The sequence below is a fragment of the Callithrix jacchus genome, chromosome 22 (assembly GCF_049354715.1).
Source record: "Callithrix jacchus isolate 240 chromosome 22, calJac240_pri, whole genome shotgun sequence".
Classification (NCBI taxonomy): domain Eukaryota; kingdom Metazoa; phylum Chordata; class Mammalia; order Primates; family Cebidae; genus Callithrix; species Callithrix jacchus.
The window spans coordinates 33,890,976-33,907,749 of NC_133523.1; the positions used below are offsets into that span (position 1 = coordinate 33,890,976).

The 16,774-nt window shown below is 54.6% G+C and overlaps 2 protein-coding genes across 6 annotated transcripts; one reads left to right on the plus strand and one right to left on the minus strand.

Moving 5' to 3' along the window:
• Nucleotides 1-327: 327 nt before the first annotated feature.
• C22H19orf33 (chromosome 22 C19orf33 homolog) lies at nt 328-1,216 on the plus strand. Of its 2 annotated transcripts, none has more exons than XM_078359272.1 (4): nt 328-358; nt 455-570; nt 658-763; nt 909-1,216. In XM_078359272.1, the coding sequence occupies exons 1-4, from the start codon at nt 337-339 to the stop codon at nt 1,214-1,216; spliced, it is 552 nt and encodes a 183-aa protein (XP_078215398.1). In that variant the 5' UTR covers nt 328-336. The 2 variants fall into 2 exon arrangements, with proteins under 2 accessions (XP_078215398.1, XP_017823315.1); XM_017967826.4 differs by having other exon boundaries at nt 701-763; nt 909-1,058.
• On the minus strand, nt 1,211-11,262 carry YIF1B (Yip1 interacting factor homolog B, membrane trafficking protein). 4 transcript variants are annotated; one of them, XM_035287054.3, is made up of 8 exons: nt 11,173-11,262; nt 5,376-5,614; nt 5,194-5,298; nt 4,979-5,057; nt 4,792-4,849; nt 3,636-3,791; nt 3,467-3,560; nt 1,211-1,606 (listed from the first exon to the last, which is right to left on the minus strand). In XM_035287054.3, exons 1-8 carry the CDS (start codon nt 11,219-11,221, stop codon nt 1,451-1,453), a joined length of 936 nt encoding a protein of 311 aa, XP_035142945.1. In that variant the 5' UTR covers nt 11,222-11,262; the 3' UTR covers nt 1,211-1,450. The 4 variants fall into 4 exon arrangements, with proteins under 4 accessions (XP_035142945.1, XP_035142944.1, XP_035142947.1 ...); XM_035287053.3 differs by having other exon boundaries at nt 11,164-11,262; XM_035287056.3 differs by having other exon boundaries at nt 11,043-11,262.
• Nucleotides 11,263-16,774: the final 5,512 nt, after the last annotated feature.

Below are 16,774 nucleotides of genomic sequence, written 5' to 3' on the forward strand. Positions count from 1 at the left end.
GGCAGTAACCGGGAAGGCGGGGCAGCACCTCCCTCTTAAAGAACCACCATCTGAGCTTTGGGGGGAAACCTGCAGCTCCCTGAATGCCATCCACAGAGCCCCCCTCAGTCAGCCTCCCCTCAGGCACCAAGACTGGGGGGATAGTCAGCTGTCCATCTCCCCCCGCTTCTCACAGAGGAAATGCTGGGTGGTGCCCGCAGTGAATCAGGGCTGAGGACCAGGACAGAGGTCAGGTGGGGCCGCTCAGCATTCCTCCAATGGGCAGGTCTCAGCGCTCCTCCCCCTGCCGTCCTCCTCTGCAGGGCCCTTAGCCTTTGGGACACATCTCTTACTGCCATGGAGTTCGACCTGGGAGCAGGTGAGCTGCTGAGGAGCGTGGATTGGAGGTGTAGGGGGCCGGACTCAAGCCCAGACGCTGCCTGCACCAACCACCCAACTTCTCTTCTCTCTGCAGCCCTGGAGCCCACCTCCCAGAAGCCTGGTTTGGGGTTGGGCCATGGGGGAGACCCCAAGCTCAGTCCCCACAAAGTTCAGGGCCAGTCGGAGGCAGGGGGAGGTCCGAGTTCAAAGGTAAGTCTCCTCACCACCAGCTTCAGAGGGGTGGGAAGGGTGGGATTGCCCTGACCCCAGGGTCCTGCCGTGGGCTTCCAACTTCAGGGGATGCGTAGGGGCCCTGCCTCACTGCCACACCCCCATCCAGCAAGGCCGCCACAGCTCTTCGGACTCCAGCAGCAGCTCCAGCGACTCGGACACGAATGTGAAGGTAAGGGGCTCTTGCCAGCACCCCAGGCATGTGCCCTGCACCCCAGAGAAGGGTCCCAGCGCTGGGGCCAGGGGGAGGGAATCCCCAGTCTCACTTCCAGCCCAGAACGATCTCTTCTCTCCCAATCCTGCCCTCGGCCCCACAGTCCCAAGCTGCTGGCTCCAAGAAGCAGGAGAGCACCCCGGGCAAGGCCAAGAAGCCCAAAGTGAAGAAGAAGAAGGAGAAGGGCAAGAAGAAGGAGGCTCCCCACTGAAGGGGCCTGGGCAGGGCTCATTAAACCTTCCTCTCTGCCTTCTGCCACTGGTCAGTGTGGTGCCTGCTCAGGCCCATCCCCAGCTCCCTGCCCCAGCCCATCCCCAGCTCCCTGCACCCTGCCCAGGGCTGGGCCTGCCCATGCGGGCAGCCAGGCGCCCTGCCCATCTGTGCACATGGCCAAGGAGAGGCTGCTCATGACCATCAGGGTTTATTGTTTCTGTAACAGTGGCCACACCCTGGAGTGGTGGCCTGTGCAGCTGGAGATCTCTCAGCACCTTGGGTTGGGGGCGGGATTCGGCGGGACTTGGGATGGGGGCGGCGCCTGTGCCCAAACAGGATGGACCCTGGGGCCCGCAGGCAGGAGATGAGTCCAGCGGCCACAGTGGCCCCCAGTAGCAGCAGCAGCAGTATCGGGAGGCTCAGCGAGCACGCTCACCGCACCAGGTGGAAGGTGAGCCAGTACATGAGCAGAGGCTGTGCTGCTGCCACCGCCATGGTCAGGTACATGCGCAGCTGGTTCCGGGCCTCACGCACCGGGACCCCCTCAGCTGCTGCCTCTGCCAAGATCTTCAGCCGCAGGGTCCGGATCTGGGGGGGAAGGAAGAAGGGAATCAGGGGTTTACCCTTGAGCCCTCTGGGCCAGGGTGAGCGCCTGGACACACTTCCAGCCTCTGCTTAGAAGCCCCAGGCAGCCGGGGACAAGTCCCTGGCCCTATGCAGCCTCAGGTTTCTGCTCCCAGGGGCCTCAGTTTCCCCAAACCTCCCAACAGGGTGAGGACTTCCTCCTCCTCAGGCCCTGTGAATAAAATACGAGAAGCTTCCACACTCAAATGCCAGGCAAGGTCTAGGAACAGGTGAAGGGGGACTTCACGGTGGACACCAGCCTGAGGGTGTGGGAGACATGGCCCTGGCTGCTGTCACCCTCTTATGTTGGCCACATGGCAATTTCTGAAGACACGCCAGAATGCTACCTTTATTTTTATTTATTTATTTATTTATTTTTGAGACGGAGTTTCACTCTTGTTACCCAGGCTGGAGTGCAATGGCGCGATCTCGGCTCACCGCAACCTCCGCCTCCTGGGTTCAGGCAATTCTCCTGCCTCAGCCTCCTGAGTAGCTGGGATTACAGGCATGTGCCACCATGCCCAGCTAATTTTTTGTATTTTTAGTAGAGATGGGGTTTCACCATGTTGACTAGGATGGTCTCGATCTCTTGACCTCATGATCCACCTGCCTCGGCCTCCCAAAGTGCTGGGATTACAGGCATGAGCCACCGCGCCCAGCCTATCTTTATTTTTATTAAAGGACAAGGTCTCGCCTTGTCCGCCAGGCTGGACTGCGGTGGTGTGACCTTGGTTCACTGCAGTCTCAACCGCCCAGACTCAAGAGATCCTCACACCTCAGCTTCCCGAGTAGCTGGGACTACAGGTGCACACTGCCACTCTTGGCTAATTTAAAAAAAAAATTTTAGAGATGGTGTCTTGCTATGTTGCCCAGACTGGTATCAAGCTCCTGGTCTCCAGTGATCCTCCTGCCTCAGCCTCCCAAAGTGCTGGGATCGACTGGGCGTGGTGGCTCCTGCCTGTAATCTCAGCACTTTGGGAGGCTGGGGCAGGCAGATCACGAGGTCAGGAGTTCAAGACCAGCCTGGCCAACATGGCGAAACCCTATCCCTACTAAAAATACAAAAATTAGCCAGATGTGGTGGTGTGCACCTGTAATCCCAGCTACTCAGGAGGCTGAGGCAGGAGAATTGCTTCAACCCAGGAGGCAGAGGTCACAGTGAGCCAAGATCGTGCCATCGCACTCCAGTATTAAAAAAAAAGTGCCAGTATCACAGATGTGAGTTACATGCCTGGTCTAAACTTTTAAATGAAGACACTTAAAGTTTGTCCGCGGGTCCGTCCTGGCCTACCAGCCAACGTGGCCTGCCCTCTGCTTCTCGCATGCTCACACTGAATCCTCCCAGCACCTTGGGGTGCAAGTATCATCATCCCATTTCATGAACTGGGAAACTGAGTTTAAAGAGAGTAAGTGATTTGTCCAGGATCCAACTAAGCCTGGAGTCCAGGCTGGCCTACAGACCCCAGTGCTCTTCACTGGCACCCCTGACTCCAGCTGGAAGGGTTCTAGAAAATCCCCTTCCAGGGAAATTCTGGCAGAGAAGCCCCCATGTAAGGAGAGTGGAATGAGAGTGAGAGCCCAGCCTGGAGCCTATGTGCTGGGGATCCCCAGCCTCCTGCAGCCTGGCTGGTGTCTCCTCTTCCAGGGCTCAGGATACCTCCTCTTCCAGGAAGCCCTCCTGACCCCCCAGGCTGGACAGCCACTCCAGGGCCCCTCAGTTAAGCAATGTGTCTCTGGTCTGAACCCCACACCTGACATCCTCTGCTTGGATGCCCTCCAGGGCGCTTGTGCCCTCAGCCTCATCCGCCCTGAGCCCCAGCTCACCATGAACACAAAGATGGACACGCAGCACCAGCCCAGCACCAGGTAGTAGCCAATCTTCCCGAACAGCAGGCCCATGAGGACCCCACCGATCATCCTGAGGGAGGGAGAGGAGGCTGTGTGAGGACGAGGCCCGAGGGCTGTGGCTGGCAGGAAGGGCGGGGGTACTCACCCGACATATTTGTAGCCCAGGAAGGCCACCAGGTCTATGGTAGTGAGGTCGGTGTTGACAGTGACCAGATAGAGGCTGAGCAGGATGGCCAGCACCTCCAGGGTCAGCCAGGCCAGGGCCGAGCTTGCCTGCAACCCCAGGAGGTCGGGGGAGAACCTGCAGACAGCAAACCCCGCCACTTGGTTGGCCGGTTCAGACCGCCGAGTCACAGCACCCACCTAGAGACAGCCCTGTGTTGGGTGGGGCCGGACACCAGGCAGTGACCCAGATGGTTCTGGGCACTATCCTATTCCCATGGAAATCCCATCCAGGGAGGATTGCAGACCTCTTCCTAGACAGTGACACCCACAGCGGGCAGGGCTGGAGTCACAGGGGGCTGTCCCTGACAGTCAGGAGGCAAGTGTCAGGGAGGGCTTCCCAGGAGTGGGAACACGGAGCCAAAGCCTGCAGGAAGGAGCTGGTCAGGGACAAAGCCTTGGCCTCCGCCACATCCCCAGGGCCTCAACAGTCAGTTAATGACAGATGTGTTCAGTGCCACAAAGGAAGTGAACAGGGTGGTGCAAGCAAGAGGAGAGGCCTGACCTAGCCTGGGGGCAGGAAGGTTTCCCTGAGGAAGCGACGCTGGAATGGATCCATGCTCGGCAGTGGTGGGGGGAACATGCTCCTGGGCAGAGGGAAGCGGATGTGCCAAGGTCCCAGGAGACAGCGCCAGCCCTCCCAGGAAAGGAACAGGACCGGAGCATGCGGTGGGAGGGGCAGCACCGGGCCCAGGAACTTGGGCCTGTTCCGGAGCCAGGGACAGTAGGGCGGGGCAGGCCCGCAGACAGGACCATCCTGACTGCTGCTGGAGTAGGGGTGTCGGGGGAGCGGGTGAGGACACAGTGAGGATGAGGATGGGTCTGGTAGTAGAGGCCAAGAGGAAGCGTGGATGGAGAGGGTCACCCAGCACAGGGGGTGGTGACGCAAGGCATGTGGGCAGGAAGGAGAGGGAGGAGCCGAGGGTGACACTGGTGGTGACCCCGAGGGCTGTGGGCCACCTGGGAGCAAGGTGGGGCTTTCCCGAGAAGGGAACTAAGACCTTGGAACTGAGACTTTCCTGACCAACCACGGGCCTCCCAAACCCCATCCTACTTGGCATGTCCCAGGCCTCCCTTACCTATCCTGGGTCCCCAGCGCAAGACCAGCCACCAAAACGTAGGTGATGAAAGCCATCGCTGTGGGAGGCACACATGCAGACACTGGTCATTAGGGGAAGAACCACCCTCGGTCTCCAGGCACCCACACACCCACCCCAGACAGGCCCAGAAGATGGAGGGGGGTGCAGGGGAGGAGGAGGTTGAAACCTGGAATGTAGAGGTCTGGGGCATTGACGTCAAAGCGGGGGGCCACCGGTGTGTCCTGTTGGTATTGCACCTCCCAGTCCTGTGGTGATGGGGAATGGGCAGGACCCTCAGAGCCAGGCCCCTCCCACCCTTCCTTGAGGTGAATCTCCAGGCCCCACCCCACACCTGTCCCCACCGGCCCACCGCAGACCCACATTCCCCTGGGGGGTGCTGACCTGGTGGAGGTAGGGGAAGAACAGCAGGCCCAGCTTTCTGCCCACATACATGGTGTCCACGGCAAAGTAATACTTGAGCTTGGTGACGGGGATGAAGCGGTCGATCTGGAGAGGCAGAGCTCAAACCTGAGGCTCCGTGGCCCCATGTGTCTCCCCCATTCCCGCCAGCCCCGACCACTCACGTTTTTATCCACCAGCTCCTTGCCCTGCGCAGCCAGGCTGCTCCCATAGGCCATGGCCATGTTGGACACAGGGTCAGCCAGGAAGGCTGCCTGGGGCGTGGCGGAGGCTGCAGGATAGCCTAGGTCTCCAGGTGCCCGCTGAGCTCCATAGCCCCGGCTCTGGGCTGCACTTGTGTCATCGAAAAGCTGGTGGGGGTCGGCCATGCCCGGCTGGGACACAGGGATCCTTCGCTTCGAGGCTGCAAGGGAAAGGGTGGGGAGGCGCTGGGAACACCGGATAGGTAAGGGAGGCCTGGCAAGCCTCATTCATCCTGCACCTCTGCCTCCTGCTCCTGCTGCAGCGGAGGGTGGTGTCACCATCAGACTGGCTTTAATGTCAGATGGACTGTCAGGTGCAGGCTCTGCCATCCCTCCACCCACCCACCCATCTAGCCAACTATCCATCTCCTGATGCATTCATCTATCCATCCACCCACTTATCCACTCACCCATCTATTCATCCATCTATCCACCCAGCCACCCATCCATCCATCCACCCACACATCCATCCATCAATCCGTCCATCCATCCATTAATCTACCCAAACATCCATCCATCTATCCACCTATCCATCCATCTATTCACCCACCCATCTAGCCAACTATCCATCTATTGATATATTCATCTATCCATCCATGCATCCATCCACCCACCTAACCATCCACCTATCCAGCCATCCATCTACCCACCCATCTAGCCAACTATCCATCCACTGATACATTCATCTATCCATCCATTCATCCACCCACCCATTCATCCATCAATCCATCCATCTACCCATCCACCCCAAATTTACAAGTGTGGAAACCAAGGCCCAGGCAGTTAAAATGACTTGTGCAAAGGGCCAAACTGAGTGAGTGGCAGAGCAGGAGTCCGGCCCCACATGCCTGATAAATATTACAATAATTCTGCGGACGAACTCATTTCATTTTCACACAACCACCCTGTTTCTGCCAATTGCCAATGCTATCATCATCCCCATTTTATAGATGAGAAAAGCAAGCCCTAAAGAGGCTCACACCCTTGCCCAAAGTCATAGTATGAGCCAGGTTTCAAAAGTTTTTAAAAGGTCCCTGTGGCCTCATGTGGGGAACAGATGAAGGGTGGGCAGGGAAGGGAGAGAGGAGGCTGCTGGGGCGGTCCAGGTGGGAGACCATGGCAGACAGAACTGGGTTGTAAAAGGGGAATGGGCTATTTCTGGATCAGTTTCAGAGGTAGGAGGGACAGGACTTGCTGGAGGTGTGCTCAGTGGAGGTGTGTTAAGAAGTGGGAGGAAGCTGGACGCAGTGACTTATGCCTGTAATCCCAGAACCTTGGGAGACCTAGGCGGATGGATCACTTGAAGTCAGGAGTTCGAGACCAGCCTGGTCAACATGGTGAAACCTTGTCTCTACTAAAAATATAAAAAATTACCCAGGCATGGTGGCATGTGCCTGTAATCCCAGCTACTGGGGAGGCTGAGGCAGGAAAATCACTTGAACCCAGGAGGCAGAGGATGCAGTGAGCCAAGATCACACCACTGCACTCCAGCCTGGGAGACAGAATGGGACTGTCTCAAAAAAAAAAAAAAAAAAGAAGGAACCAACGCTGTCTCCACAGATTCTGGTTTGAGTAATGGGGCAAGTGGGAGTGCTGTGTACTGAGATGGAGAAGATGGGGAGGTGGGATTTGAACCCCACACTCTGCCTCCAGGGCCTCTGCTCCTAATCAATAAGCAGTGCTACCCTGCAAATATCTGCTGAGATCCTACTATGTGCCAGGCTCTATTGCAGGCATAATGGAGAACGTGGAATGGGTGGCCAGATGACAGCGGGCATGGGGAGAGGAACTGAATTATCCATGTCATGACTTTGCAACTGGACACTCTCCTCTACACAACGGAGTTACCTGTCCCCCCTTGCAAAGCTGTTGTGACGCTCATAAACTCCTTGGTCCCATTAAAAGCAGTCCATCCGTGTCACTGCTGATCAACTACTAGCCATGAGCTCTTCCTCTCAATTATTTGTAGCCTGAAGACAGACCCAGGTCTCCCCAGGCAGCACCGGCCCCAGCCTCTCTGCAAGCCCCACTTCCCTTTTCTCTCCCCTACTACTACTTCTTTTTTTTTTTTGGACAGAGTCTCTCTCTTGTCTCCCAGGCTGGAGTGCAGTGGCATGATCTCGGCTCACTGCAGCCTCTGCCTCCCAGGTTCAAGCGATTTTCCTGCCTCAGCCTCCCAATTAGCTGGGATCACAGGCGCCCCCCAACCCCATCCAGCCAATTTTTGTATTTTTAGTAGACAGGGTTTCGCCATGTTGGCCAGGCTGGTCTTGAACTCCTGGCCTCAAGTGATCTGCCTGCCTCAGCCTCTCTCTCCCACTTCTGGCCAGAAGGGCTAGCTTCCTGAAAGCTTTGGTGTGAGCCCTTCCGCCCTCCCTGTCAGTCCCTCAGCTCTTGGCATTCAGGGCTCTGCTCCCACCAGGCCTCCTAAGTGCCCCCTGCTACACTACGAAATTCCACTCATCTGACTCAAGCCCTCAGCAGCATTTGGTACCAGTGTCCCGAATGCCAACCTCCAACTTTCTGAGTCCAGGATGCTTATGGAGCACTTTCTCTTACCTGTCTGACTCCACAGGCATCTACTGAGCAGCTCCCTCTATGTTAGGCTCTGCCATGGGCATGGCGGATACAGCAATGAATAAAAACCGCAAACTTGGCCAGGCACGGTGGGTCACGCCTGTAATCCCAGCACTATGGGAGTCCGAGGCAGGTGGATCACCTGAGGTCAGGAGTTCAAGACCAGCCTGACCAACATGGTGAAGCCCTGTCTCTACTAAAAGTACAAAAATTAGCTGGGTGTGGTGGGATATGCTTGTAATCCCAGCTACTCAGGAGGCTGAGGTAGGAGAATTGCTTGAACTCAGGAGGCGGAGGTTGCAGTGAGCTGAGATTGCGCCATTGCACTCCAGCCTGGGTGACAGAGCGGGATTCCATCTCAAATAAAACAAAACAAAACAAAACAAAACAAAACCCAAAACTCCTGCCTTCATGGAGCTGATGGTCTCTCGATGGCTCCTTCCCATTCAACCATGCATTCCTAGCTTCCTAAAATGTGTGACTTCATTTTCCACCCTTGCCCTTGTCCTCTGTCTCTCACCCAGGGCCACCACACCCACACCCCAGCTCTCCCAGCCGCACTGTGCGTTTAGCTTCTGGGCTCTGTCTCTAGGCACCACTACTCTGCTGGCTCCAGATGCAGGTCTGGCCACTGCCTGGCACTCCCTCTGGCTTACCCCGGGGCCCTAACCCTGATTCTCCTTCTGTCTGACATCCAATCAACCAGTCATGGTTCTCACTCACCATGTCTCAACATCACTCTTCCATCTCAGACTGCCAACTCACACCTGACCTAAGTTTCCTACCCGGTCCTTCTGTCCATTCTCACTGCCACCAACCTCTCCAATGGACAGCCAGAGTGATCTTTTTATTTTTGCTTTTTGAGACAGAGTCTCACTGTTTGCCCAGGCTGGAATGCAGTGGTGTGATCACAGCTCATTGCAACCTTGAATGCCTCAGCCGCCCCAGTAGCTGGGATTACTGGCTTGTGCTACCACGCCTGGCTAATTTTTTGTCTTTTTTACTAGAGACAGGGCTTCACCATGTTGGCCAGGCTAGTCGGCTGGGCATGGTGGCTCACACCTGTAACCCCAGCACTTTGGGAGGCTGAGACAGGCAGATCACCCTTTTTTGAGACAAAGTCTTGCTCTTCACCCAGGCTGGCGCGATCTCGGATCACTGCAACCTGTCTCCCAGGTTCAAGTGATTCTAAAGCCTCAGCCTCCCAAGTAGCTGGGAATACAGGTGCATGCCACCACGCCCAGCTCATTTTTTGTATTTTTAGTAGAGATGGGATTTCACTATGTTACCCAAGCTGGTCTTGAACTCCTGGCCCCAAGTGATCGTCCACCTTGACGTCCCAAAATGCTGGGATCACTGGTGTAAGTCACTGCACCCAGCCTGCTTTTCTCTCCCACCACAAATCTCCTTCTCCTCAGTAACTCTTCATCATCAGAAGCTTCACTGACACCCTAGGCTGGGTCACATGCCTCCTTGGCTCCTACAACATCTCCATCCTAGTCTTGACCCCTCTGCCTGGGCACCCCCATCTGAACCCCAAACCCTCTGCCTGGGCCTTCCTCATCCCAGCCCCGACCCCTCTGCCTGGGCCACTCTAACAGCAGCTCCACCACTGGAGCCTGCTGCTATTTTTGGTCCTGGCAGCTCCATGAGGACAGGGACAGGGGTTGTCTGGGCACTGCTGTAGCCCCCACATCCCCACCACAGGGCCAGACGGGCATGGAGTAGTGGCTGAAGGGAGGAACAGCACAGCACACATTCTTGCTTTACAGAGAGGCCTCCCCAACCCCCAGTCACACCCTGGATCCTTCCCTTTATAGCCTTTACTAATCCCCCAATTATCTTTTTTGAAAAAATTTTACATGTAATTTTGTTTTCAGAGAGAGGTGGTCTTGCTATGTTGCCCAGGCTGGAGTGCAGTGGCTATTCACAGGCATGATCCCCCTACTCATCAATTTTGACCTGCACCATTTCCGACCTGGGCTGGTTCACCCCTCCTTAGGCAACCTGGTGGTCCCCTGTTCCCGGGAGGTCACCATATTGATGCCAAACTTACTGCGGACACACGATGGGCATAGCACTACAGCCCAGAACTCCGGGGCTCAAGCAATCGTCCAACCTTAGCCTCCAGAGTAGCTGGGACTACAGACACGCACCACCGTGCCTGGCTTTTTTTTTTTTTTTTTTTTTTTTTTTGAGATGGAGTCTCACTCTGTTGCCCAGGCTGGAGTGAAATGACGCCATCTCGGCTTACTGCAACCTCCGCCTTCCGGATTCAAGCGATTCTTCTGCCTCAGTCTCCCGTGTAGCTGGGATTACAGGTGCCCACCACCACACCCGGCTAATTTTGTATTTTTAGTAGACACGGGGTTTCATCATGTTGCCCAGATGGTCTCGAACTCCTGGCCTCAAGAGATCCGCCCACTTCGGCCTCCCAAAGTGTTGGGATTACAGGCGTGAGCCACTGCGCCCGGCCCCCACAAAACTTGTTGACTAGTTTCCTCATAGTTAAGCATCTCTCTTCCCTCCAAACTCTGAGCTGTAAAGTTGCAAGGACCAGGGCTATGTTGGTTACTATTGTACCCATACCCATATTCCAGCGCAGGGCCTGGCACATGGGAGTTGAAGTTAGGCTGAATGAATAAATGAAACACACAGCACACTTAGGGACATGAAGAGCGTAAATAGACAAATTCAGAGACAGGAAAAGGGGCCTACAGCACAATAAATAGAGGTTCGCTTCTTAAATGAGCGGTGAGCATGGCCCTCTGCGCTCACAGGGGGCCAAGAAGCTGCCCTAAGAGTGTGAGCGGCAGCAGGCGGGCATTGGGAAGCCACGGAAAGGTGGGGAGCAGGGGAGGGCGGATCGCTAACTGCAAATGAATGGAAGTTGCATTTCTCTGCATATCGCACTTTTTCCTGTCACAAGTTGTTTTCTTCTAAAGGAATTTCCTAAAGAATCGCCCCCCAAGGCGCCCCTACCCGGACCTGGCATCCCACCGCTGCGCACACCTCGGGGTTCCAGATCCTTGATCTCGTGACCTCCGACCTGCAGTGCCCTAGCCAACCGCCGCGGCCGTCCCGCCACGCCCCCGCCCGCCGGCCCTCCTGATCTCCTCCGCCGGCCACGTACGCCACTTACGCAGCCGGGGCGTCCCCGCCGCCGCCGCCGCCAACCCTGCCGGGTGCATCCTTAGCCGCCGCCGCCTCAGCCACGGTTCGGAACGTGCCCGCCCGGCTCCCGTACCCGTGCCCCGCCGGCGAATCGACAGCCAATGGGTGTCAGGATTGCGGGAAGGCCACGCCTCCCACGGAGGCCTAGGCGAGTGGGCGGTGCCTTACGTAAGAGGCGGAGATTGGGCTCGTGTCGTAAAGCGAGTCGGGGCCTGAGTGGCAGGAAGTCGGGGCCGGGAAGAATCCCAGGAGGAGGCGGTGTCTGCCACGTTAGAAAATTAGTGTCTACCCGGTGCGGGGGCTCACGCCCGTAATCCCAACACTTTGGGAGGCCGAGGCGGGAGGATTGCTTGAGCCCAGGGGTTCGAGACCAGCCTGGGCATACTGAGCTCTCCTTGCCCCATCCCTACAATTTTTTTTTTTTTTTTGAGACGGAGTCTCGCTCTGTTGCCCGGCTGGAGTGCAGTGGCGCGATCTCAGCTCATTGCAACCTCCGCCTCCCGGGTTCAAGCGAGTCTCCTCTCTCAGCCTCCCAAGTAGCTGGAACTACAGGTGCGCGCCACCATGCCCAGCTAAGTTTTGTATTTTTGGTAGAGATGGGGTTTCACCTTCTTGGCCAGGATGGTCTTTTTTTTTTTTTTTTTTTTTAAAGATGGTGTTTCACCATGATGGCCAGGCTGGTCTTGAACTCTTGACCTCAGGTGATCCACCCACCTCGGCCTCCCAAAGTGCTAGGATTACAGGCATGAGCCACGGCGCCGGGCCAGATGGTCTTTCTCTCTGTCTCTCTTTTTTTTTTTCCAGAGACGGGGGTTTCTCCATGTTGGCCAGGCTGGTCTTGAACTCCCGACCTCAGGTGATCTGCCTGCCTCGGCATCCCAAAATGCTGGAATTACAGGCCTGAGCCACTGTGCCCGGCACCTAATTTTTTTTAATTTAGCCAGGCATGGTGGCTTACGCCTGTAATCCCAGCACTTTGGAAGGCCGAGGATCACTTGAGCCTAGGAGTTTGAGACCAGCCTGGGCACCATAGCAAGATCTCCATCACTACAAAACATTTTTTTAATTTTCTTTCTTTCTTTTTTTATAAAGACAGGGTTTCTCCATGTTGGTCAGGCTAGTCTCGAACTCCCGACCTCAGGTGTTCCGCCTGCCTCGGCCTCCCAAAGTGCTGGGATTACAGGCATGAACCACCATGCCGGGCCACTACAAAACATTTTTTAAAATGTAAATATTGAGCAAAAAGTTTGATGGAAAATGGAGTTCTCTACAGACAGGTGTTAAATTTGGGTTGCTGAGAGCACTAGAGAGCCAGAGAAGGCTGTGGAGCAAGGGAAGAGAAACATTTGTGCTCCTGAGGGGCTAATTGGAGTTGTGGGGGCTTACAATTTTATGACAGTCCTTACGTATTAAAGTGCACATTTATTTGTTTTGAGACAGGGTCTTGCTCTGTTTCCCAGGCTACCTTGGACCCCCTGGGCTTAAGTGATCCTCCTGCCTCCCCAGTAGCTGGGACCACAGGCATGCACCACCATGCTCAGCTAATTTTTAATTTTTTTTTTTTTTTGTCAAAACAGGATCTTGCTATGTTGCCCAGGCAGGTCTCGAATTGCTGGGCTCAAGCCATCGTCTGGCTTCAGCCTCCTAAAGTGTTAGGATTACAGACATGAGCCACAGTGCCCAGACTTAAAGTGAATATTTAGAGAAAAGGAAACCCAACAAGTTAGGTGAGAAGAACCAGGTGTCTCTCTTGGAAGAGATCTTAAGGCAGTTTCCCAGAACTTCATAAAAATGTTCTTACATTGCAGACTGTTTCCCTCTGTCCACCAAAGGCATTCTACACCCCCAGCAGCTCACAGCACACAGGCGCACCTGCACGTGAAGAGCGCTGCAGACCAAGCGCCCTTCATCTCTCCTCTTTCTGCCCCTCATTCTTCCCCTTTCTCTCCCTCTCAGCCTCCCCGACTTATCTCAGGAAAACACAGTGGTGGAAGTGACTTCTGCGCAGCGATAGCACATCCGGAAGGATGTCAGCAAGTGACCCTATCGCTGTGGCTTCCCCTTCCTCCTCTGAGACATTTTCTTTTTGGGGACTTTAAGGACTACTCCTGGATTCTCAGTGATGAGTCCTGTCTCTGTTGTGGTTCTTTTCTGTGAGTGAAATGCCCTCATTCTTCTTCACCTCTGATTTAGCCTCTGTCTCCTGGGCTCCAACACCATTTTCTCCTCATCCTCAGCCCTCTCTTGCTGTAGTTGCTCTAGATACATCTCCTCTGTGAATATATTTTTTCTTTTTCTTTTCCTTTTTTTTTTTTTTTTTTTTTGAGACAGAGTCTGTCTCTGTCATCAGGCTGGAGTGCAGTGGAGTGATCTTGGCTCACTGCAACCTCCGCCTCCAAGGTTCAAGAGATCCTCCTGCCTCAGCCTCCTGAGTAGCTGGGACTTTAGGTGTGCACCACCACGCCCAGCTAATGTTTGTATTTTTAGTAGAGATGGGGTTTCACCATGTTGGCCAGGATGGTCTTGATCTCTTGACCTTGTGATCTGCCCGTCTCAGCCTCCCAAAGTGCTGGGATTACAGGCGTGAGCCATTGCACCCGGCTTTTTAAAATTTTTCTTATTCCTTTTTTCAGGGGGAGGGGGTGATGAAGTCATGCTCTGTCACCCAGGCTGGAGTGCAGCAGCATGAACTGAGCTCACTGCAACCTCTGCCCTCCAGGTTCAAGCGATTCTCCTGCCTCAGCCTCACAAGTAGGTGGAATTACAGGCACATGACATCATGCCCAGCTAATTTTTGTATTTTTAGTAGAGATGGGGGTTTCTCCATGTTGGCCAGACTGGTCCTGAACTCCTAACCTCGGTTGATCCACCTGCCCCCCAAAGTGTTGGAATTACAGGCATGAGCCACCATGCCTAGTCCTATTATTTCTTAATTTTTGAGACAGGGTCTTGCTCTGTCACCCAGGCTGGAGTGCAGTGGCAGGATCATGGCTCGCTGCAGCCTTGATTTCCCAGGCTCAAGTGATCCTCCCACCTCAGCCTCTGGAGTAGCTGGGACTACAAGCACGTGCCACCACACCTGGCTAATTTTTGTTTTTTTTTTTTTTTTTTAGAGATAGGGTCTTGCCATGTTCCACAGGCTGACCTTGAACTTCTGGGCTTAGTGATCCACCTGCCTCAGCCTCCCAAAGTGCTGAGATTACAGGCGTGAGCCACTGCACCCAACCTTATTATTTATTTATTTATATTAATAAAGCAAGTACTGCCAGGTGCAGCAGCTCACGCCTGTAATCCCAGCACTTTGGGAGGCCACAGTGGGCAGATCATCTGAGGTCAGGAGTTCTAGACCAGCCTAACATGGTGAAACGCTGTCTCTACTTAAAATACAAAAATTAGCTGGGTGTTGTGGCAGGCGTCTGTAATTCCAGCTCCTCAGGAGGCTGAGGCAGGAGAATCACTTGAACCCAGGAGGCAGATGTCGCAGTTAGCTGTGCCATTGGACTCCAGCCTGGGTGAGAAAGAGAGACTCTGTCTCAAAAAAAAAAGTAAGTTCTTGGGCTTCCTGCTGGCCTCATGTTCATCCTTTACCAGCTGTGTGACTACTACTTTTTATTTGGGGGGGGCAGGGTCTCTGTCACCCATGCCAGAGTACAGTTGTGGGATCATAGCTCATTGCAGCCTCTAATTCCTGGGCTCAAGCAATCATCCCACCTCAGCTTCCCGAGAAGCTGGGACTACAGGCGCACGCCACCACACTTAGCTAATTTTTGTATTTTTTTCTAGAGACAGGGTTTTGCAATGTTGCTCAAACTGGTCTTAAACGACTACTTCATTTTTTTTTTTTTTTTTTGAGGAGTCTCGCTCTGTCGCCAGGCTGGAGTAGAGTGATGTGATCTCGGCTCACTGCAGCCTCTGCCTCCCATGTTCAAGCAGTTGTCCTGCCTCAGCACCCCAAGTAGCTGGACTACAGGCATGCCACCACCCCAGCTAATTTTTGTATTCTTAGTAGAGATGGGTTTCACCATGTTGGCCAGGATGGTCTCAAACTTTTGACCTCATAATCTGCCTGCCTCGGCCTCCCAAAGTGCTGGGATTACAGGCATGAGCCACCGCATCTGGCCACAACTACTTCATTTTTTTTTTTTTTTGAGACGGAGTTTCGCTGTTGTTACCCAGACTGGAGTGCAATGGCACGATCTCGGCTCACCGCAACCTCCGCCTCCTGGGTTCAAGCAATTCTTCTGCCTCAGCTTCCCGAGTAGCTGGGACTACAGGCACGCCCCACCATGCCCAGCTAATTTTTGTATTTTTAGTAGAGACAGGGTTTCACCTTGTTAACCAGGATGGTCTTGATCTCTTGACTTCGTGATCCACCCACCTTGGCCTCCCAAAGTGCTGGGACTACAGGTGTGAGCCACCGTGCCCGGCCCAACTACTTCATTTTTAAGCCTAAACTTTCATCTGTTGAGTGGGAATTATATGGGGGGGATTGAGAATTCAGTGCAAGTTTTCAGGTGTCCACAGAGCCTGGCAGAATGTAAGTGTTCCATCACGGGCACCTGCTGTGTTACTGGTTTTATCATCAAGTGTCTCTACTTCTGGATTGCCAGCCCCAAGTTGGGCTCTTCTCCGTGATCTGCCAACTTTTTAATAGAACCAGCTGGGGCATGTCTGAGCTGTGCCCCAAGCCCCAGCAGTCAGATGTGGTCAGGATTCTGGCTGCCCTCCAGAAGGATGCCAGGAAGGCAGTGAGTTCCGGATGGAGGCAGAAGTGGAGAGACTTACAGGAGACACAGAAGGAAAAATATCCTCTCATATAAAGGCAGATATTCATGATTCTGCCAGGCTTGTTTCCATTCATTCTTCATGCTTCAGCTCAGCTAGCCCCTTCTTCAGGAGGCTCTCGACCTCCCTAGGCAGGGTTGGTCCCCTCCTCTGGACTCCCAGGGCCCTCTAGGGCTCCCTCATTCCAGCCTTGATCACGGTGCTTCCTTCATCACAGCCCGACCACTCTGGGCTGGCTTTTTTCTTGTTTTTAGAGATGGGGGTCTCATGCTTTCTCCTAGGCATAGCTCACCGCAGCCTCGAACTCCTGGGCTCAAGCAGTCCTCTGACCTCAGCCTCCCGAGTAGCTGGGACAACAGGTGTGGGTCACTGTATTGTGTCAGCCTCCCCGTTAGACTGGAGCCCCATGAATGCATGGCACAGGACAGTCTCATCATTACTGCCTCGCCAGGAACATTCAGCGAGGGGTCGACACAAAGTGAGCATTGAACAAAGATTTAGTGAGTAGCTCAGGATCCCCATTCTGTCCACGTGGGCACAGGGGACAGACCCTTCGGTGTCCGCTGTTCCCACTCCAAGGCACAGAGATGGCGAATGGAGAGGGAATTGGATTGCAGTTTCCCCCTTGGTCCGCCACGCGCTCTGATGCAGTGCACAACCTTAGCTGCTGTGTGCAATGTGGGGCGACTCCTCAGCCTGCGAGCAGAGAGGAGAGTTCAGATTCCTCTAACATAGGGTACCAGCCTTCCAGGAGGACGAGAAGGAAGGAATGGGGAAGAGAGGAC